Source organism: Struthio camelus, chromosome 5 (assembly GCF_040807025.1).
Source record: "Struthio camelus isolate bStrCam1 chromosome 5, bStrCam1.hap1, whole genome shotgun sequence".
Classification (NCBI taxonomy): domain Eukaryota; kingdom Metazoa; phylum Chordata; class Aves; order Struthioniformes; family Struthionidae; genus Struthio; species Struthio camelus.
In genome coordinates, this window is record NC_090946.1 from 42257324 (window position 1) to 42279447 (window position 22124).

General features: G+C 39.8%; 1 protein-coding gene across 1 annotated transcript in view; it reads right to left on the reverse strand.

The window, feature by feature from the left end:
• Positions 1-6333: 6333 nt before the first annotated feature.
• LOC104150430 (cytosolic phospholipase A2 epsilon) overlaps positions 6334-22124 on the reverse strand; it is a 35082-nt gene continuing 19291 nt past the window's right edge. The window contains exons 5-20 of the mRNA XM_009684684.2: positions 21924-21964; positions 21401-21443; positions 20584-20647; positions 19903-20066; positions 19526-19618; positions 18193-18230; positions 17404-17539; positions 15937-16073; positions 14846-15068; positions 14161-14275; positions 13493-13630; positions 10184-10291; positions 8947-9141; positions 8212-8378; positions 6850-7036; positions 6334-6542 (exon numbers count right to left, since the gene is read on the reverse strand). Of these exons, the coding sequence (XP_009682979.2) occupies positions 6334-6542; positions 6850-7036; positions 8212-8378; positions 8947-9141; positions 10184-10291; positions 13493-13630; positions 14161-14275; positions 14846-15068; positions 15937-16073; positions 17404-17539; positions 18193-18230; positions 19526-19618; positions 19903-20066; positions 20584-20647; positions 21401-21443; positions 21924-21964 (2058 nt within the window). The remainder of the gene's footprint in view (positions 6543-6849; positions 7037-8211; positions 8379-8946; positions 9142-10183; positions 10292-13492; positions 13631-14160; positions 14276-14845; positions 15069-15936; positions 16074-17403; positions 17540-18192; positions 18231-19525; positions 19619-19902; positions 20067-20583; positions 20648-21400; positions 21444-21923; positions 21965-22124) is intronic.

Sequence of the window (22124 nt, forward strand, 5' to 3'; positions counted from 1 at the left end):
TACAGATGACTATTTCCTTTACTGCTGCCCTGGCAGCAAACAGCACACTACTTCATTTCTTTAGTGCTTGCAGTCTCTCTAAAACTTAGGTTTCTTAATCACACATAGTACATAGCTCAGAAAAGAGTTAATCACTTGGCAGAGGTCTCTATATTACTTCTGACTGCACAGCTACGCTGTGGAGAAGTGGAAGTCCATGAGCAGCTTTTTATGGTTTTAATTAATAAGTTCAAACGCGTCTTTGATTTGTTTTCGGACCTTCTTGGGCTTGACCAGAGCTGCTGATAGCCTGTATCCCTCTTAAATGCCTTGCTTGCTTAGCCTTTGAATAGACCAGGAGAAATGAGCCTGGGGTTATTCTGGTAAACTAGATACATAGCTCGGATTGACTGTGAGCACCTCACTGTGCAGAGGTGGTATTTAGATACCTCTGAAAAATATGAATTTGGAGAGCAGGGTCAGGTGAGCACTCTGGCTTTTTCCCACATGTCCATCAGTCCATTAGCAAAGAAGGAAATGGGAGTAGGAGAGGAGACAGGGGCACTGATGCTGTCTGTTGTCTTTACCCTTGTTAAAGGCAAGCAGGACTTTTCTGGGAAATAAACTTTAAAATCAGCCTTTCACCAAAGACTTAAAAAAAATACTATAATATATTCCTGTGAGGATATGATGATCATATTGAGAAAAGTGCGGAACTTTGTATGCATTACATATATGCATACGCATTAGGCATATAACTGGTACGCAGTTCTGATACTGAGATGCATCACTTTCCCGGTAAAGAGACTGACATCATTAATGATGACAAAGGCAGTCTGTGTGATGTGGTGCTTCCTCTGATTTCCCCAAACTGACTGCGGATTACATGCCACCAACTCAGGTATCAGTAGTCGTAGTCACAATGGATCAGAATTTAAGAGTAACCAGAACAAATATTCATATTAAGGTTCTGATAAGGATTTTTTTGAAGACTTTTGCACGTATGTAACCAAAAGACATTAGCCTGTAAGGAATCCTAAGAAATTTTCATGCCATTTTCGCCCATACCTTCTCCCACAGAGCCTGGTCTATATGAGGTGTCACTTCCTCTGTTAACTCTCAAAAATAAACTGCATCGTACACTTACAAAGTAGATAATAAACTAAAACAAATACAGAGTTTGGAACATGGTTTGGTTTCAAGATTGGTTGCAGTAATTCTAGTTGTTAGCCAGCTGAGCAGCAGCAGAAATTGCAAAAGTAAAGAAACTATTAATTGCTTAAGATTTAAAAGTATACACTACTATATGTAGAAACATGCTGCTGTTTACCTGATAGCTATCAGCCTCTAAAGATCCTCTATTACCTCACTTAGAAGAAAGGAAATAGGAAGGAAGCAATCATTTCATTAACAGCTAATTTACAGATTATTAGCTGAAAGGCAGGAAGATGCAATAAGCAGCAGCTGGCAGTAGAGCTGCTACTTTGACAGTGTAGGTGACCCTCTTTTCCCAGCGCATAGGACCAGTCATCAGAAAGTTAACCTGGGAAACTTAGTAAAAAAAGGAGAAAGCTGGGAGTTGGAAAGCACTCAGAATATGTATATTAGGAACCTGTGTGGCACAAAGTGAGAGACTTACAATCAGAATCTCGGTAGTAGGATTTAATACCATCAAGTTTTCTGGATTAGGGGTTTTGCTTGTTCTTCTTTTTAAAGGAACAGCTTACCAGGACTGCTTTGAAGAAAGCAAAGGAGGGAGACACCTTTATCTCATTTCAAATATTTGTCTCCATCCTCTTTTTGTTCCTAATTTCCTCTTCATTCTTTTCTTTGCATTTCTTTCCAGATTTCCTTTCTCATTAACTTCCTGAATTCCTAAAATACCCATTCTCTTCCTTTGTCCATCTCAATACCACATAGCTGTAATTCCCTTTTCACTTTCTTTCAGAGGTTATACAAAAATTTTTCTTTCTTCCAGTTGTCTCTCCCTTGCTTTTTAGCCCATCTATTTTCTTTATCTTTCCCCTTTTTCTCTCATGTCACTTCCACACTGCAATAGTACCTCCAGAAGCTTCAAGTTTGAGTAATATGAGTTTGGTCATATTTGGAATCAGCATGAAAAGCTACATCCATTAGAGTAGCTAGCGTTGTGTCAAAAATGTCCAGGTGAGACACCCAACTGTGTGGAGAAAAGGTGATTGGACTAAAATAAGCAATCAAAGAGAGAAAAAAGGAACCAAGGAGAAAGGAATCAGAGACATAAGTAGATACCCCAGGAATATCTGATATGAAGAGCTGGAGGGGTGGGAGAGGTTTTGGGAGGTGCTTTATGAATTTGCAGAGTGTGCTGTGTTTTGGTAGGAACCCTGCAAGAGAATGACATTCAGGAGGAGCTTAAAGACACAAATGTTCAATGGCATAAAAGACATACATATGTCACCCATTGCTACCTATTGACCAGCATGCTAAGACCAGCGCATGAGGAAACTAATCCTGCTAGAAACGAGGCCCTGCTGGCCCCTCTGAGGCTTATCACTTTAATAGGATGATGGGATATTGTACATACACACCTAAACTTTAAATTGGAATGAGTTTTGGTATAGGGTTTCTCAAAAGGGAATCCTGCTCTATCATCATCTGCATTTTCTCACATTCTCTGTGGCAGACACATTTCCTGTTGTTCACACGGAACAACCGGTAGTCTCAGAAATGAATAGCTCACTTCACTCAGACTGTAATAATTTTTTGTTCGATCACTTTTTGGTCTACAGAAGAGCTGAAATAGTATAAAATGGTGCTGCCAACCACAGCAGAAAAAAATAACACCGTGGCTAAAGTACCCTGCCAATGCCGTTGGTTCCTGTTTCATCAGCAGCACTCACTTGACACAACTCTCTGAGTACCCTCATGCCTCGCAAGTGGGTTCAAAATTCCCACTGTGCTTTTCTTAGGTCCTTATAGGCTGACTCACCACACTGAGCTGCCCAGTTCTTGATGTATCTTTGCGACAATCAGAAGGACTGGGGCAAAGATGCAATTGCATGGTAATCCCTTTACTTACCTACAGATAATGAATAGGTAAGAACAAAAGCCGGACACAGACAAAAATGCAAAACATACTCATTAGAATTAAGGAGGCCACTAAGTTAATGTTTATAGTTCCTATCAGCACAGCTACCAAGAGTTTTACCTTTTAAAATAGTTAAGAAAAATCATGTTACGCCCTATTGAGGCTAATATTTGTAATACAGTATGGGCCTGGATTTTTACAGTACTGCTTCTACTCTTGTTTGATTCCTGCCTTCAGGGGATTATTCCTTGAAATTACTCCTATTTCCTGTAAAAAGGGACACTCCCAATCTGCAAAAACAAAAGGGCTTTTAAAAATTTACATCTGTGGCTGTCACCCACATTCCTTCAATGCCTCAGTACAGCCCAGAGGCTGAGCATAGACAATTAGCAGCTGAACCAGAACAAAAAGAAAAAAAAAACACCAGAAGACAACACCAAACAAAGCTTCCACACTAGCTTGCAAGCAGAACTGAAGACCGGGATAATCTGTAAGTGGTCTGCATCATTAATTAATAAGTTTAAAGATAAAAAGCAAGCTGAGGCCAATGAACTAATCAAGCCCCTAAGTCGTAAACTAAACACCTCTGCTAAATGTGGAGCAGGAGTGCTGACTAGATGGAATTCAGAAGAACAAGCCATCACTGAGAAACTGTCACCAAGAGCAACCTCTACAATATCTCAGAGATAAAGCAACAAATTTCTCTACATGTCCATTCTACCCCTCTCCCCACCGAGAAGGAAAGCCTAGAGGTGACAGGCTGCTAAGTGAGGCTGTCTTGTCACCTCTTTTTGCATACTGGTTGCAGAGTCAGCATGCCTTTGTCTGCCAGGATGTGGCATACAAGCTAGAGCATGCTGAAGGGTGACAGCACATAGCACACACAGGAGCTGGGGGCACTGGGACAGTGCAATGGGGCTTTACTGCATATGGCAAGATGGGGCCCGTGTCCTCCCCTTGGTTCGGGATCATTGCCTATGGGATCTCTGGGTGAAGGCCCCCAGTGCCCAAGGAGGTAGACTGCTAGATTGAGGATCAAGACAGACCTTGCTCAGGGTCAACAGCAATGTTAGACAAACAGGTATTTTCTAGTGTCACACTGAGGACCTCATTGTATGACTTAGCTGGCTGCTGGTCAGGTTAGGGAGCAGGTTGCAGACATACATCTGCAAGAAGAAAGTCATGGGATGTTTGAGGATTACAAGCAGAGGATTGACAGGACGATCTAGTTCTTGTCCAAGAGCTTCAGCCATACCAGAAACACCTCTAGAAGCTAGCTTGTGGATCTGACCAGATTGCCTTGAGGCAGGAATGGCACCTGGCGGACTGGTACAACGAAGCAGAGGACACGATAATGGCATACTCAGCAAGAATTAAAAAATTTAAAAATAAATAAAATAAAATAAAATAAAATAACCAGCAAGGGAAATAGGGGGGGATTAGTTAAGGGCAGGAATGGAAAAAGAGGAGTAGACCTCTTGAAACTTGGCATCACTAAAGGCCTTGGAAGGCACAGAAAGGAACTCCATTTGCAGCTCTTGAAGATGCCTGAAACTGCAACTGGAAGATGAGCAGATGGGAAAAGTAGCAAATGCATGTGTCACACAAAATGGATTTGCCATAATAATTAGCTGGGAAGCCTGAGAGGGAGTTCAGGGCTGGAATGGCTCCTCATATTTATGTGTGAGCCTGGACCAGAGGAGAGGCAATGCTGAAAGGCACTATGTGATTCAGCAGCAGAGATCACAAGGAGAGGAGTGCTTGATGAACACAATTAAGAAAACAGCCTTTTTAGTGCACTGGAGGTTTAAACCAGGGCTGCAAATTGCATGGAGGTGTGAAAGCCTGGAAAAGACTGCTGGGGGAAGGACACATCATCGCTAAGGAAGGTGAAGTCATTGAAGGTGAGTGTCGGAGACTGAAGAAGATGAGAGCTTAAAGTCATGGAGGAATGCTAGAAGGAAAAGAGGGAGACAGGAGGTGATAGCAAGAGAGAAGAGAAATTTTCAACCCTTTAGAATTTCACATTTCATTTTGGATTTTGTTTAAGGATTTATTTTCTATTTTCACTATGTTGGCATAATTCATAATGTACCAGTTATAGCTGTGTGTGTGCTAATACATGTTACTTCAACATAAACAAGTGACTGAGTTTCATTCAAATTTGAAGCAATTAAGGACAGATGATACTGACTGAAACATTTTATCCTTTTTTAGATCAACATCTCTGTTATAATGAAATAGTTTTACAGAGTATTTGCATTATTAAAATCCATAATAAAGCAAATAATTATTTTAGTCTTCAGCTCAAAAATGAGCTCAATGAAAAGAGCTGTGTTGCTTGTATACATTTAGGAACTGAAAAAGTTATATAATTACACATCAATGTAAATTATGAATATCAATATAGAACACTTAGCTTGCCCTATTGCCACAAAATCTGAATGTCTTCCATTTTTTGAGGTTTTTATGCTCATAGCATCCCTACGTTATAATAACAGGAACTACTACTAAACTTCTTGAAATTAACGAGAAGTAGATGCTGAGCTGGATTCACGAAATGCCATGGGTCCTTACTGAAAAGCATAACCCCAAGTTAGGTACTTACACATGCACCACAAGAGCTGATCTTGACTCACAACACATGTCACTTCCAGGGGGTTTTCCAAATCAGAATAGAATTTGTAAATTCAAAAGTATAGAAAAACATACACTTTCCATGTATACTCTCTTTTCTATAACTTTTATGTGTAGTTTTGCATGTTATCTGCAACTAAATTTCATGCTGACAGTATAATAAAATATACTTTTCTCTGTTTCTTTAAAACTGTCCAGACGTATTATGTATTTTTCTGTTTGTGCTAAGTTTAGAATAAATAAAATATCTGTAGCTTATTTATCTGGGCTTTACATGTGAATTTTACCAGTGCAGTACATTTTAAAAGAATTTGCATTGCTGTCCTCCATTCATGCATTTAAAATACTTGTCAGTACGCCCCATATTTCCTAGCAGCTCTTCGTCTGTATATATTTACACATACATATATGTATACACACAGACATAAAAAAGGTTCAACAGTGAAAATCAAATTAAATAAGCACCTATGAGGCTAATCATTATTTTATTTATTTGGTTTATCTTGGCTTGCCACTTGGTGGAGAGGAAGCACAAGCTAAGAAAAATCTTAGTACTTTCCCAAGTCTGCACTATTCATTCACAAGCAGGTTTTTGATTCTTTTGCATGGAAAATGAATGATACAAATATATTTCTGAAACTTGGCATTTATTTTGTCTGTTGTTTTTTCTGTTCTATAGCTGAACTCAAAGCCTGAAGAATCAAATGTTTGTTGTTCTGAATGTTGTAGCTGGTCAGTTTTACCAGCTTGTCAAATTCCTCCTCCGTGTAGGTAAAGCTGTTTATACAGTAAGGGGAACAAAGACTGGAAACGTCCACGTCACCCTGTGCCATCTCAGCCAGGCTGCGTTCCACTCCTGCCAAATAAATAAAGACCATTAACAGGACACTTCTGTGGTCCCGGGATCGTTTAAGTCATGGTCCGTTTTAGCAAAAAGGGAGGCTTCTCTCCAGCAGTTGCGCTGAGAGATTTTGCTCCCACTCGTCTTTCGAGCAAGCTTCAAGTATTTCCACTCCAGGCTGGCACAGAGGAGCCGTGGCCTCTGGCTGGACCCGACAGCCTCCGGCAGGGCCCAGTGCCCGCTGCTGCCAGCGTGCGGCCAAGCCGGACCCCAGGCTCCCATCTGGCGGCAGTGGGGGGACCCAGCTGCTCCCACGGCTTACCTGGCTCTTTGTACTTCCTGAACGAGTCGTTCACCAGCGGGAAAAATATCACTATAGGGGCCTCGGGGGTCTCTTTGTCTTCAAAGATATAACACTCCTTTAGATTCTTCTTTTCTTCTTCACTCAGGTGAATTTTGGGAAACGGGATTCCCTGTTTTAAGAAGTACTTAGAGGCTTCTTCCAAAGGCTGTGTTTAGACATGAAGAAAAAAAGTCAGAAATGCTGGTCTCCCAACTTCCTTCAGTGCTCAGCACATCCATCAAAGGCTGCCTCACAAAGGTCAGACACCCGTGCTCACTATCAGTGTTTCTTTCTTCTGGTCGTCTTTTCTTTTGCAAGAAATTAACTATTAGTTATTAACAGAATAACATTCTAGACCCAGCCTATAACTCGAACTCCTGCTTGTTGTCCTACCTCCTCCTCAGCATTTATCTGCAAGATAAATAAAATGTTCATAGCTGCAGGCAGGGGTTGGCCCAGCTGGTTAGAGCTCAGAAACATGCCCACTGCTGGAGAAAATCCTAAAATCAGCAGAAAGACCAGGAATCCGGAATGGTACATTTTTAAATGCAGAGTCACAAAGGTACAAACATCTTGTTAACTTGGCAGGAAATATTCAAAAGCCCCTGACTGTGTTAGGTGCCTAAAGTCTGCTGTGAAAAGTGATGTAGGTATCTGGACACAAATGTCTTCTTGACTGAAATGTTAATTTAATTTTACAGATGTGTCACTCGCTTTGGAAAACAGGACGTTTACTGCTGAGTCTGGTCGGCAGCTGTAAAAACTCATCTCTAGCCTTCAGGCAGCTCTGTCTTATCCCTCCCTATCTAGTAATAGGAATTCTAGGCCAAGTTGTTAGCGGGTATTTGAAACAGCAAATATGACATCAAAGGATATCCTTCTCATTGACTTTGAAAAAAATAGCAAATTCCTTTACTACAGACAAGTGGACAAAGGTACTTCTAATCCAGCTGCATATGTCTATCTTTAGACAGATGTCACAAGCTAGAAACAGAACGAGTTCATAAGTGGTGGTACTGGTTCCAGGAAAACACTCACTAGAGAGGATGTAGCTAGTCATATTGAGGTCCCAGTAGCAGATGGGTCTAGGAGATAGCCAATTATCTATCATAGCTTTAAATAAAAACAAAAACTTTAGAAAACTGATACTATTTTTGTTCTCTTTAGGGAATTTGCCGTGGTATATCAGCATCACCATGAGATCTAGACATCTAGAAACTGGAACTGTCAGCTAAGAATTTTTTTCTCCTATAGTAAGTTTCTTCTATGTAAACTATTGTGGTTCCTTAGGAATTAAAGAGACAGTGGTTATTACTGAAGAAAACAGAGTAATCCTCGCACCGACGTCTGTGATCCAGAAGAATAGTTTAAGTGTAGGACAACATCCACTTTCCTCTCTGGCCTCATGAGTGGTGGGTAGCTGATATCGATGTATCCAGCTGTGTCTGCTAAGCACAGGAACTCTGCTGTTTGTGTCAGCTGGTTGGGAAAATTGTCTAGCACGGTATCTACAATGAAATATTTCTTATAAGTGATACTGAAGAAGTAATAGATCTGCTAGCTGGCTAGCAAAAGAGGAATAAAACATCACTTGTCTCCCCATTGCTTTTGTTTTTCCAAGACCCTGCTGCACTATTGAAGCTCAACCTTGACTCAGAAAAAAAAAAAGAGATCTTGGCCAAGGTAAAAAGGTGAGCTCCTTCCCTTTTCATGCAGCTCTTCCCCCATCCTTGACTAGCAATAGTTATGCTTCTCTAGAACAAAAGGACTTCTTGGAGTATCCTTTTATATTCTAATTTCAGTAAAATAGAGCTGTGCCAGAATTTGAGTTCTTCTGCAAATTCACTTAAGGCCAAGTGAAAAAGTGACTGAGATCTAAAAAGTCACTTCTGTTAAAGATGTTCAGCTCTGTCCAGCTTAGTTGACTAGATGATGTTTAATCAGTTACTCTGATTCCCCCCCCCCCCCCGAAGTGAAGGATAAAGCCTGTCCATCTTCTACCTTCTTTTCACTAATGAAAATGCCAAACCATCTAACTAAAATTAAAATTCAGCTTTTTTTTTTTTTTTTTTTTACCTTTCCATATACAAAAGCTTTTGCTCTGTAGGTATTCATTGTGCATCTGGAATCCCTTTAGGAAGTTGCAGAACTTTGAAACCATCACCCGCTCTGTCAAGACCTGCCGAACAATACTCATGATGCCACATTCAGTGGTCACTAAGTAAGTCTCCAACTCACGGTTCCTTGCTGGTAGGAAAGGCTCTTGTACTGCTGATTGGCAGAGGACACAAACACATTATTGTCTTGATGCAGTTCTTTGTAGTAATTGCAATACTAAAGGTATCTAACATTAGCTAAAGGAAAGAAGAACCTAACAAAACGTGGCAACATACAATCAAATCAGTCTCAAAGTAGGAGCAAGAAGAAAAATCAACATTCGGTAAATATTCCCTAGAAAATGAAATGAGAGTGGAAACAAATTTTTTAAAGCTGGAAAAAGTGATCTATTGTTTGATAGAAGTCATAGTTGGATTCTCTTTGCATGGATCAGTGGAGGCTGAGAATCTGAACCTGTTTCTTCCAAGATTAGTTCAAACTGTCTTTGACAAAAATGCTGTCAGGAGATTTAGATACCTGGAAAAGGAGCAGAGAAAAAGAATTGTGCTAAATGACAATTCATCAGGTTAGGAATGAGGGCCTAAGACCTTTTATCAAAGGCATTTATTGGGCTCACTGTTCTGCAACATCTCTCTGGAGGAAGTGAAGAAGAGCGCGTAAGTCAAACTTGTTATTCACATTTGAACACAACACCTCCAAGGAACATAAAGGTATACAGCCAAATGAAAAAAATATATATATAGAAACAAAGTTCCACATAATTGATATATCCAACTCTAACAATAATACTCAAAAAATGTAATCTGCAGACACAGAACGCAGCACTGAGATGTTTGCTACCACATGTAGGTTCACCAAAAGGACCCTGGCAAAGATAATCTGGTTTAAAAACTACAACAGTTTTGGAGACAAATCATCACCAGCAAAAATTCATCCAGTGGAGATGAATGGAAAATAATATTATTGAGTTCAGACAGGAGAGCAGAAAGCCAATTACATATCACTAGCAATGCGATGGCTAAGGGTAGAAAAGGAGCAGTGCAGTATTGGCCCCAGCTTTAAGCCTTCATAAAGATTTCACACGACTTGTGTCTGAACATAACATTAATTTAAAGATTCGTGAGACAATAGGTAAAATAGAAACAGAAATATAACTAGCCAACATAGATAAAATAGAAATAGAAATATAACCAACCAACATCAACAGTTCTGGGTTGGGTGCACCTCAGTGAGAATCTTTCTGAGAGATCTGACGAATGCCAGGCATCCAACAGGTTATAGGAGAAGACATTGCTCCACAGGCCTTTGTAACAGCAAAGAAGAGAGACCACTTTTGAAACATTTTAACAGAAAACATCTCTTTGCTTTTTCTTTAGACTTAAAAAAAAAAAACCTTCTAGCTCTTGCAAGAAGTCTAGGAAAACTTCAGAAAAAAACTCACCAAAAACTGTAGTAAGTTCTTTCACATGTTTCTCTTCAGAGAAAAATCTAAATGGTTTTAACCACTGTGCCAAGCCTTTAGCTACTATAATTCATTGCCACATATATCTATGTCAGTATATAGCAAACTAAGATTTTATAGCCTGCATATTCCTGTCCTACAAGCAGTTGTCTGATATCAGAGGGTAAAACTAGGCCATTTCACATAAAGTGAGGGTTTGGTCTTCAAAGTATAACGTATACAACCATTTACACAGGCAAAAGGGTTGGAGGTTGTTCCTGAACAGCCAAGAGCCAAGTGGCTACTTCTCCAAGTGGCCAAGAGCATGCTTTGGGACAGCGTGCAGGGTAGAGCCCTAAAAAAAAGAGATCTTAAATGTACCTGGTAAGTTTTCCCTTACCACATAATATTTCGAGTGAGATTCACCTCCCTCTCCTTGCTTTTCTCATTTCCACAGTCCTTCTTCCACTTTTGTGCTAACATCTAAAAATATCTCAACAGTGGGAGACAAAAAGGCCTCTTGGAGCTTGAAAAGCATTTCTCCTACAGGTCTGTCACAGCACTCAGAGGAACTCTGCCAGCTATGGCAGTGGTGAGTTTTACCTTGAAAGCTTTGCAGTGAAAGCTTTGCAAAAGCCATACGTTGCAAAGGATGCAATAATTTGAGTTCCACAATGCAATAATTATGCATTGCATAATTTAATAATAGAAATACCTTTCCCTCTTAAATCTAGCTTATTTGTGGACAAGAAAACAAGGGTCTTTGCTTCATGGTAATAGGAATGGGACTTGCTTTAGAAATATTAGAAATAGATGATTAAGAAGTCAGATAGGGACTCCCTCCACACTCCGCTGGGCAGTTAGAGTTCATTTGGAGATAGCCGCTGGCCAGTTTTCATCAACACAATCTCAGTTCCCTGCAGCTTGAGAAGCTACTGTGCAGGTCTGAAGTGAAAAAAGAACTGCTCTTGTTTTTCCAGTCTTCGCTTGGTGCCTTCTCACTCCATAACTCCTCCTGCTCTCCTAGCCCTAGGACTATTTTTAATATCTTCCAAACACTGGTGTACCCCCATGACTCAGTCATGGTAACATAGCAATATTGCCCGGATCTCTCTCACTGACCTCCTCATGGTACCTATATTAGCTGAAGTAAGAGCTATAAGGAAAGGCAATATCTTTTACTAGGCTGACAGAGATGAGAAAAACAAACAAGCTTTCAGGCACCCCTGCCTTTCTTCTGTAAATTTTACGGTCTTGTACCCCCAAAACCTCATCTATTCCTCCCAGCTCTAGTCACTGCTCTTATAAAAGATATCACCTCTTCCACCAAATGACATCTAACTTTCATCCCTAAACTATCATGCTATAGCTAATAGTACATTTTACCTAGGGCATTTGTATGTTATATCACTAGGTGGCAACATTACTCTAACTCTCCATTTTATCCTTTCTAAAGGATAGGTACTGGGATCAAGGACATAGAACTAAGCCCAGACTGGGGGTGCTGAGTTCTTTGCTAACAGACCACCTTGGGTGTGACTAGACTACACCATCATCGTTGCAAAACTGCAGCCGAAGTACAAGTTCTCAGAAGAATAGCTCATAGTCCCACCTAGCTCCATAATCTACTTCCTACCTAAGAGGGTACCTTAAGAGGGTGCTTAAGGGAAGAATATGAGAAAAAGGTAAGTATAAAGGGATTTCTTCCTTACTGTACTCTCCTAGCATCTCACATATCTTTGGAATTTGGTACTTCCACTGCTAGTTTTTGCATCTGCACTGCTACGTTTCAGAGACATCAGTGGTCCTACCTTTTATGAATTTGTCCTCCCTCTTTTGGGCCTATTTATACTTGTGGCTCCTGTGACACCTACTAACAATGAATCTACGAGTTCACTCTGTTTGGTCTAGACCCAATTTCCATTGTATCACACTGTGCTCCTTATTCTCCTACAATAAGACACAGGGAAATTAAATTCTCTGTTCACTTTCTCCGCTCAGTTCAGGATTTTATAGCTGTCTACACTATTCTTCCTAAGTCACCTCTTTTCTTAACTCATCACAAAATCTCCAAGCATAGCCATTAAAGCTCTGAGAATTAGCTGTCTATATGGCTAAACACAAGCTTCTCTTCTTCACGCCCAGGTATTTTCTCATGATTTTACTAATATGGCTCTGGACTCCTTTTGCATCATACATTGAGGAGTACAATTTCTCTGCATACCAAATAAGGAATACCACACCATCTTGCCGATTATATAGGTTTTTCAGTTAAAGCAAAAAAATTTTCTTACTGGACATGGCTCTTGCTGGTATCCTTGGTGTTCAGTGGTGTACCTTGCTTGTTTTCATGTAATACATTTACTGCTCAGAGTTTAAGGACTCTTCTACAGACAGCTTAACTCCAGAGAACCAGGATATAAAGGGGTGTGGTAGAGAATCCTACCATTACGTAAAATTAAATCAAGAAGAATTGCATAAAAACCTCAAAGCTGTCTTTCATTCACTATTGGGAGCCACCCACTTTACTGAGATAAGGATGGCAAAACTCACTGATTTAATCACACTGGCAAAATTGCAAAGGATTTAGAACACTATTAAACTTACAAAAACATTAGTAACAATTGGGAAACTACTCAAAATTGCTATATTTTATAATAAGCTCAGCAATAACATTGTTTTTGGTTTTAGGATAGCCTTATTCATAGACAAATTTGGCTTTAGGATTCCAGTTTCAATATACGAATATTTCCCATGTGAAACCCTGTTTCCAAGCTGTTAAAAGAAAAACTAATGCTTTTAAACAGCCCTGAAACTTCAGACTTGAGAGTCACCTGAAACACGGAAGTGAATAGCATTATTTGAAACTTTCTCTGAGCATTTTTCTACCCTGTTAGCCTATCTCCAGTTGCTGTCTGAGGAATTCAGCTAGAGTTGGGAACAACATGTTGTACATTATATTTCAGTCCTGCATGCTGCAGGGCACTGGTTGCAGTGTGCAGAAAATGTATTATAGCAAATACATTTTTAGACAATACAAATTTTCCCAAGTGAGCATATCACCTTGCATGAAGCAGATCCTTGATTCGGGGAGCTTTTTCATCAGGCGACCCATGAAGAAGTCACTGCCAAAATCCTCTGCATGAATGAAGGCTCCATATTTTAAGAATCCCACCTCATAAGGGGTGAACTCCACCCATTCTGCAAACAGAGACACAAAATCAACTCTTAAATCTCAATCCTGTCCCTACGTCCTTTCAGGCAGAGCTCTGAAATGACAAGAAAGCAATGGCAGGACAAGCTCTATCAACAGGGTGATCACAGACCGGTTTTCATCAGGGTAATAAGTTATCATTCCTCTAGTTTCAGTCACTCACTCAAGTAATGCTAAAGTTTTTCATACAGAACTTTCCAATGAGCCTCCCCAGATAAGACAGAAATGAAGTTCATAGCAAAAAGAGTTGACTTAAATTACCCTACATATTGAACTAAGGCTCTGACCTGGGAGAGTCTTGGGTGTCCTAAAGAGCCTTCCCCAAATTTCTGCTATCCCATAGAAGCTGGGTTCCTCACAGAGTCTAGGCACAGAAGCAATTGAAAGAGGAAGAGAAAGAGGAACTCTACGGATGCTGGAGTTCAGAAGTGCAAGGGGATGCAGGGCCTTTGTTATCTGATAATGCAAGTCATTCATACATCAACTGAGCCCAAACACAGCTCAGTTCTGTGATCACCTTTAAACTCTGAAAGGCTGTAGTCTTCTTTGATATTGAGGATCATGTAGACAGGTAGGGGATTCTGACCCCGATCCAATGCCTGTCGCTCATCTGAGAGTTTATGGTCATTTTTCTGTGAATTGACCAAAAAGAAAGGAGGAGTGTAACTAAGGACCTCCCATTCATTGTACCTGGGCTTGCAAAATTAAAGAAAACCAAATATTTGTTTCCAGTTATATTTTCTGATTCTCTTCACTCATTTTGTGTTGGCACTTTTTTTTAAACAAAAGAAGGATCTGAACATTTACACATCCATCTAAGCTCATTAAGTTACTGATGAGCTGCAGGATATTTTGCAGTACAAGGGGCTCTCTTTCCTCCCAGTAAGTGCACCCATTTTGTACAGATTACTTAATTTCTTAAGAGGGCAAAAAGAGAAGAAGAAAGCAAGAGCAGAGCTCTGCTGTTAGGAGCTCAAATACTCATACAGGTAGAAGGAGATAGAGGTTCTCTGCTCTACTGAATATCCTTTGGAGCTGGTGATTATATGCTGAGAGATACATAAGGTCAAATCCCCTGTTAGTCAGCAGAAATCATCTGCCTGGATAATGCTGGCACACTGTCAGGTCAACATCTGTCCCTAGAGCTTCATTTTCCATACAATGGTGTTCAGTAGCAGATAAGGAAGATACATGCACAGTACCCCATCATTTAATGCTTTTTCCAGTAAAAGCCCCCACAAATCAACGCTAGAGATCTGGTATCCCTCTTGCTTCCGCAGCTTTAACTCCTTGTCATAGTTCTTAAAGCTTTCCAAGGAAAAGCAGCTCAGCTTGCACTTGGTCATGTGCCTCCGGATTTCATTAGTCAGCCTGGACAGATCCTTGTGTGACCAGTCAGTGCTCTGATACAAATGCGACAAGGTCCTAGGAAAAAGAAAGGAAATATATTATCATATCCTCACATATACATTCACTTCTTAGACTTGGATTTAAGGATTACGTCAAGTGGACTAGTTGAGATCCATCGAAAACACCTTTTGGGCTCAGTTTATCAAGGAGAAGAAAAGATTTTTTGGACTTGAAGGACCTCCAAATCCGTAGCGAAACTTGACAGTTTGTACAAAGCCCCTCCATGCAATGTAGGTACCATCAGGTTTTCCACACAAAGCTACTATTTGCCACTATAAATCTCACATCAGCTTCCGGGAATGATTCTAGAGATGAAGTAAGGGACCAGGAAATAAGCTGTTCCCCATTAGCAATACCCAGGCCATATGCTGGCTTAGGCTTTGGGGGAGCAGATGTATCATTTCACTATTCCCCTCTCCTGCTGATCACGTGGCCAGGGAGAGACCTCAACTTTCTTTTCATGCTGGGCTTTAACAATTCCTAGAACTTGAAATTAAAATAACTTGTTTGTCTTTATTTGAACCTCTCGCTGTGGCTGTATAAAGAATCCTAGAGATTCTAGAAAATCTATCATGTATGAGTGAATAAGTTACTGCATTTAACTAAATCAACATGCTAAACCCTGTGAGTTAACTATCAGATATTAGCAGGTGAAAATTAGGAGAGAGTCAATTTTGGAATAGAAATTGAAAACTTCAACATGATAAAAACAAGTGAAACATTTTATAGTGTGATCCCAATTTCAGAAGCTATCCCAATGCAACAACAAAGCAGCCTGAGACTAAAAAAGTACACTTTCTTTTACCAAAATGAAGAGAATAAATCTATTCTTAGAGCAAACTACAGAGGTGACAAATGACAGCTTTGTTCAGGGTCTCCTTACCACGTTGAGCCAGATGAACCAGTGATGTATGAAATAGCATCTAAGAGATCCAACTTCTGAAGACCCAACAGGTTGCCTAACAAAGATGTCAGTGCCCGGGTGCCACCCCCTGTTGTCATGACTGCTACGACTGGCACCTGTTTAAAATCAACACAAGCAGTTGGTAAGCAACAACTTAACTTACATCAGCACATAGAGCTGAGTAAACTACAGAATTTCTGTGCTACAAGGCAGTCTGATGTTTCCGTATTTCCCAGAGTAGGGGAGGAAAAAATGGAATGCTAGTATTTTGCACAGAAAATAAAGTTAAAAAGGTAATTTGCTAGTTTTGACTCTTTTGATCAAAAGATGCCAACCTTCTAAATTGTTGTATGCTGGCTTATTGAAACAACTCATAACTTCTTGTTTCAAGGCACTTCAGTATCAGACCACATTTTCCTTATCTGGAATATCATCTCATGACAGCTGTATTTTGAGAACCAGAAGATCTCATTCGGTCTTATAAGTCAAGCGCAATGACCAGATTATATATGCCATAAAGTACCTAGAGTACTTAATTGCAGTGATGAACCACCAAGCATAATTGCTTGGAAACCTAAATTGCAATTGCATGGAAACCTAAATTGCAATTGCAGTGCTAAAAAATCTGAATTGCATTTAAACAGTGCTAAATTCTGAGCTATCTTATGCCTCCTGCCCCCTCTTGTTTTCATCTCTGGACCCTCGGGAAAGTCTCCTTAGAAGGAACACTGTATTTTTTTCTCTTATCAGCATCATAAAAAACGAAGGTGATTCTAAGGTATAAACATAAAAGTCATAATGACATTTTGAAAGACTAGAATACTTCTTTTACTGCAGTTTAGAATCTGCAGACTCAGATTTGTTTTTGAAGGAGCTGTGGTTCTGATGTTCTGACATCTATGCTTATCTTAAATTTCAGACGGAAATTGATATATTACAGTTATCCAGAATGATGTATGATTTCTGAAGACTATTGCTCCAAGTCAGACAGATGACAGAAAAATGTGAATGTCTTTGTGATACATAACACTGATAAGAAAGTTTCTTACTGCAGACTTTCTCTTGGTGCTCATCATCTCAGCTGTATTCCTGTGTGATGGCACAAAGTTCTAGGTTCCGCCCCCAAATCTGACAATATAAAATACCTTATTTGGGGCCTTGGTGACTGAACGCTCAGGTAAGAGAGTAGGACTGTAATTCACAGATGAAAAAGAAATAAGGCAGAGAAAAAAACGTGCTGCCTTATGGTTATTTTCTCAGTAAATGGGTATAGCAAGCAGTTTTGACACTACTCATGGTCTCCCATTATCTCATCTAAACATTGTGGATGCTTAACGTGGGACACTAAATACATCAGTGCTGATTAAGGAACAATATGCTAGCGGCTACAAACATAACACGTTCCATTTACGCGGCACAATCCAAGCCGAACGGTGCTCCACATACCTCATGGTCCTGTAGGTCTTGCTCTAAATGAAGGGCTTTTTTCAGAGCAGAAGCCACAAACTTCTTCCGTTTCTGTAGGAATTTTTTTTCCTCCGTACATAGATCAAACGTCAAGCGAACATCTAATTTTTTTGTCCTTAAACATAGTCCAGGGTGAAAGAGTAAGTAAAGCATATTTATGTGCTCCATTACAACATCTGGACCTGTACTTATAAGTCTTAAACTCTATAACTAGGCTAAGAAAAGCCAGCCTTACAGCTGGACAAAGGCCATCAGCAGAGGGCATAGAAAAGTTGGAGAAGAGGCTCAGTGATTTAAAAAAAACTGTAAAATCTTACAGAAAAAGTGGAAGTACTGTTTATTTCTACACTGATTTTCAAGAACCGTCTAACAAATACTGCCATCTTTATACATATACTATTAACAGTGGAATATTTACAATTTGTTGCCTAAGTGCCTCCAAGTTGTATGCATAAAAGTGTGCTGGATTTTTTGAAAGTTCAGCATAAATGCATATTTTTCTAAGCTTGTAGCTCCAGGGATTTTGCAGCCAGAAAAGATTATTCTCCTCATCAAACCTAAACTGTTGCATAACACAGATAACAGGAAGTTTCAACCAGCACAGTTAAGAACATCTAGATTCTATTCACGGAGAACTAACACTCCCCTGGGTAGATAAAACCCGTGACTAAATACTACCTCCTTTAGATATAGAAAGAGGTAAGACGACAATAAAGCTGGCCAGCCTGTTTATTCACAACCATAAAACCCAAAGAGAAGTTTTCTTACCAGTCATTTGACTTCACTTGTAAATTGATTGTTTCATCCTGAAAAACACAATGTAAGTACTGGAGATGATTTTATGTTTTATCCTTTCCTTTCAGTCAGCATTGAAGCCCTTCACCTTTTCTGAGAGCACTACTGTAGCCAGAAAGCAATAACAATCAGAAAACCCATGTAATTTTTAAAACTTCTTCAAGTGCACCTTATTTTCACTCAAATATTTTATCCTGAAGTTTCAGCTATTTTAGATATACAGAGCTGTATCTAGCAGAGACCACCTGTGCCAACTCCACCAAGCTGCCCCCATCTTGCCTCATTGTTTGCTTACACTTTGAACGGCGTTAGACCTCCAGGCAATCACAAAAATCCCTCTTTCAAACGTCAGGCTGTGATTTGGAGCAGCGTAAGTACCAGTGGATGCAGAGGGAGTTTACTCCTTCCCAAATAGACCACACCACTAAAACAGGCTCCAGAAGAGACATTCATCTTAAGATAAGGTCAGGAAATTCTTAGTAGTTGCAGGTGAGCCTAAAATATCACTGTGGGGCCATATCCAGGGGTTCAGGACATCCTTCAAAGCCACGGAAGTATACGTGGAATTGTGTTGAACAATACTACAAATATGTTGAACACACCCATTTTGGTAAATATTTGGTTTGGGATGTTTTAGGGTTTGATTTTTATTTCTGCTCAGTTCAGATGAAAATTTACGGGTCTATAACACTTTCTGTTTAGGATCGCATCTATGTACCAGCTCATTAAAAGCAGAATCACTTCCAGCCACACTATGAATGTATTTTTAATGGGAAGTAATTTCAAAAGACGTGTAAATTCGTCCACGTTGGTCAGGACCTGCTGAGATTGTGGTTGAGTAACACGAGGCCTCTGTAGCAATACAGAGAGGGAATTCCTGTCCTACGAAAAACTTACGAGAGGTAGCATACTGCAGCACAAAGGTAGGAGGAAACAGCCAGGCCTGAGGACCATATACTGCCAACATCTCACATACATCATTAAAAAGCCATAAATTCTGAGGATGGTCTACTATATTATGTCCGAGTTTTAGTTAAATAGCATTATTTAATATAGTCTGTTTCATAAGACAGTCATGAGATAGCTAGAGTATCTTAAAAGCATTATACCCTTCCTACATTCCTTCACACCCCCAGCATAGCTTGTTATTATTTTGGCCTAGTTTTCTAGTTCCCAGTGGAGTACAGGCGAGAGAGACTAGCAATTATATATCTAAATCTCTATGTCACACACATCCATTTAGCTCAAGCACATCAGTCTTTGGGTCATATCTTCAGATTTATTCTAAAAAGTTGGCATCAATCACCTTGGCTACTGCTACTTTCTCCTTGAAGGGAAGTGAATTCAGAGGAATAGTAAGGGATGTATTGCAATCTCTTTTCTCTTCACCTGACGTACACTGAAAAATAGATTATAACACAGAAAAATATTCAATATACACACCACAAAAAAGCACTATCACCAACCTATTTTTTTCAGATAGGGTCAATATCCAGCATTTCCAAGCTGGCATCCAATATTTAGGTGTTTTAGCAGGTATTGTGCTCTTCCAGGGCAGAAGATCATGCAAGATGATTTTTAGATAAAAATGCAAACTCTTCCCAAATGCCTCACTGGAGTTTGTTATAAGTATGGGAAATCATCAGTTTATTGTGCGTATGATTATAACTAATTATCACATACCAAGCAGAAATGTGACTTCTTCTCTGGTAGTGCAACGCGTAGTTCTGATCGACTGTACTTCATACAATGGAATGTAATGGGCTCTGCGGGCTGGAAGGGAGAGCGCAGTGAAAGTTTCTGCCTCTCTTCATAGGATCCTTTCACCGCAAATATGAAGTCTTTTTCTAAAAAAAAAAAAAAAAAAAAAAAAAAAAGATAAACTAATACACTAAGTACAGTCAGAAGAAGCCTTTACAGAAACTCAGGAATGAAGGAAAATTGAGCAGAAAGTAAATTATTGATATAGAAAAAAGCATTTAATTATATTTTACAGCACTAAGTTTCACACTCTAGTTTCAAAGTCCAGTTTTCATAGTTAGTCAGCACAGACAGACGTTGTATAATTGCTGGCTCTATAACCACTGGATCTGTGGTCCCACACGTATTCCTAACCATACAATTCCTTTACTCTGACTAAAAGAACAAAAGAGGGAAATTACAGGATGAGAAAATGGCAAAAGTGAGAAGCTCTGAAATATCCAAGTTGCTTCTACTTCACAGGGTTCAAAATTCAGTCAGTTTCCTTCCTCATAGCACTTTTTTTTGACATTAAAAAAAATCAAAAATTGAAAGAGTTAAGCTCTTTTAAAAAGGTACTCTTTAAAAATAAAAAAGTTTATTTTTTCTAGTTTGAAGTCTAACCTGAAGTTTCTCTCTTCATCCATCTATTGTCCACCTGGACTTCCAAGCAGGAAATTTCACGAGACTGTAGCAGGGATAAACGATTAAAGAATTAAGCATACAAAACATGACACATCTGAGTCACTTCCTTACTACCTATGCCTTGCCACCAGGGCTTCCTGGGATCCAGAAAACTGTTCACCTTTTGTTTACTTAGGCTGATAAGAGAACGCCATAGGCACTCTGAAGATGCACCTGGGTTTTGGCTGAAAGAAAAATGGCAGCAGTCCTGTGGTCTGTGCTAAGGTTTTCTAGGGCTGAGAAGGGAGGGTAAATAACCAGGGAAGGAGCAGGAGCCTGCAGAGGCCTCACGAGGGTGGGATGGTGGGTCAGCCAAATCACAAGGCTCTCCTTCCAGCCAGCTAACTTTGGTGAAGTTTCACAATCTACTGCTACCTCCTCTAAACAGTCAGTTAGGAGCATTCAAGAAACCTACTTCTATATCATTGTACAGAGGTGGGGAAAACGTGGTGGCTATGATGGGGTTGCCAAGAGAAGTCCCTGTAGGGGACGATGCAGACGCAGTAAGTCAATGGAGCGGCGCTTCCCTCTCAGCCAAGAGGCTCGCTCTTGGCTGGTGATGGAGGACACTTTTGTGGGCATCCCAGGGCCACAGCGTGACGGCGGCCAGGGCAAACACAGCATCCAATTCTCCAGCTACCTCTCCTTCAGCTCTGCCTGCAGTGAGGTGTTGGAGCACCTCCTAGATTCACTGGTCCCACTACCAGTGTGGAAATGAACATAAAGTAGAAGAGAAATAGAAGCAATTAAAAATTACCACTAATACACCATTATTGACAAGCTTTTCAGGAGAAACCGGACTGAAAGATAGAAAAAAAAATGTAATCAGAACTAATATGAACTAAACGCCACTTTAAATGAACAGCAGGAATAACACTTTCCTTACAGGCTACCTTGTCCACTACAGTCTCTAATATGTCACTGATTTTTATACTCATTGCTGTTTTCAAAGGAGATATCCGAGATATGGCTTCTTTATTTTTGTTAAAGGTAATTGTAATTAGTAGTAATAATAAGCATTGTGGTTGCAGTTCTTATTTCATTTCCTCCTCCTCCTCCTTCTCTTCCTCCTCCAGGAAATGTTGGGGTAGATTAATATACAGGATGATTCTTGCTAGATAAGGAGCAGTGTTTCTCCTAATATGCAACTAACTTTAAAACAATAAATATCGCAGCAACAGCAGGTGTTTATTAACTATATTATATTAAACCCTACCTGTATTTATGACTGCTGGCTTTTACAAAGTACAATTCTTCAGGCCTATATAGTTTTTACTCACATGGTCTCTGATGCAAACTCCACCTCCAGCACCTCTTGTGTCTGTAAAAGATGAATTAATTCTGAGCATGTGAAGTCGTTTTCTTTCCCACTAGCTACTCTTGTCAGTGATTATTCTGGCTCCTCAAACAGCTCTTAAAATCCAGTTTCCCTCTTCTTTTATGATATGCTGAGATGAGTGAAAGCAAATGAGTTAGAGTGA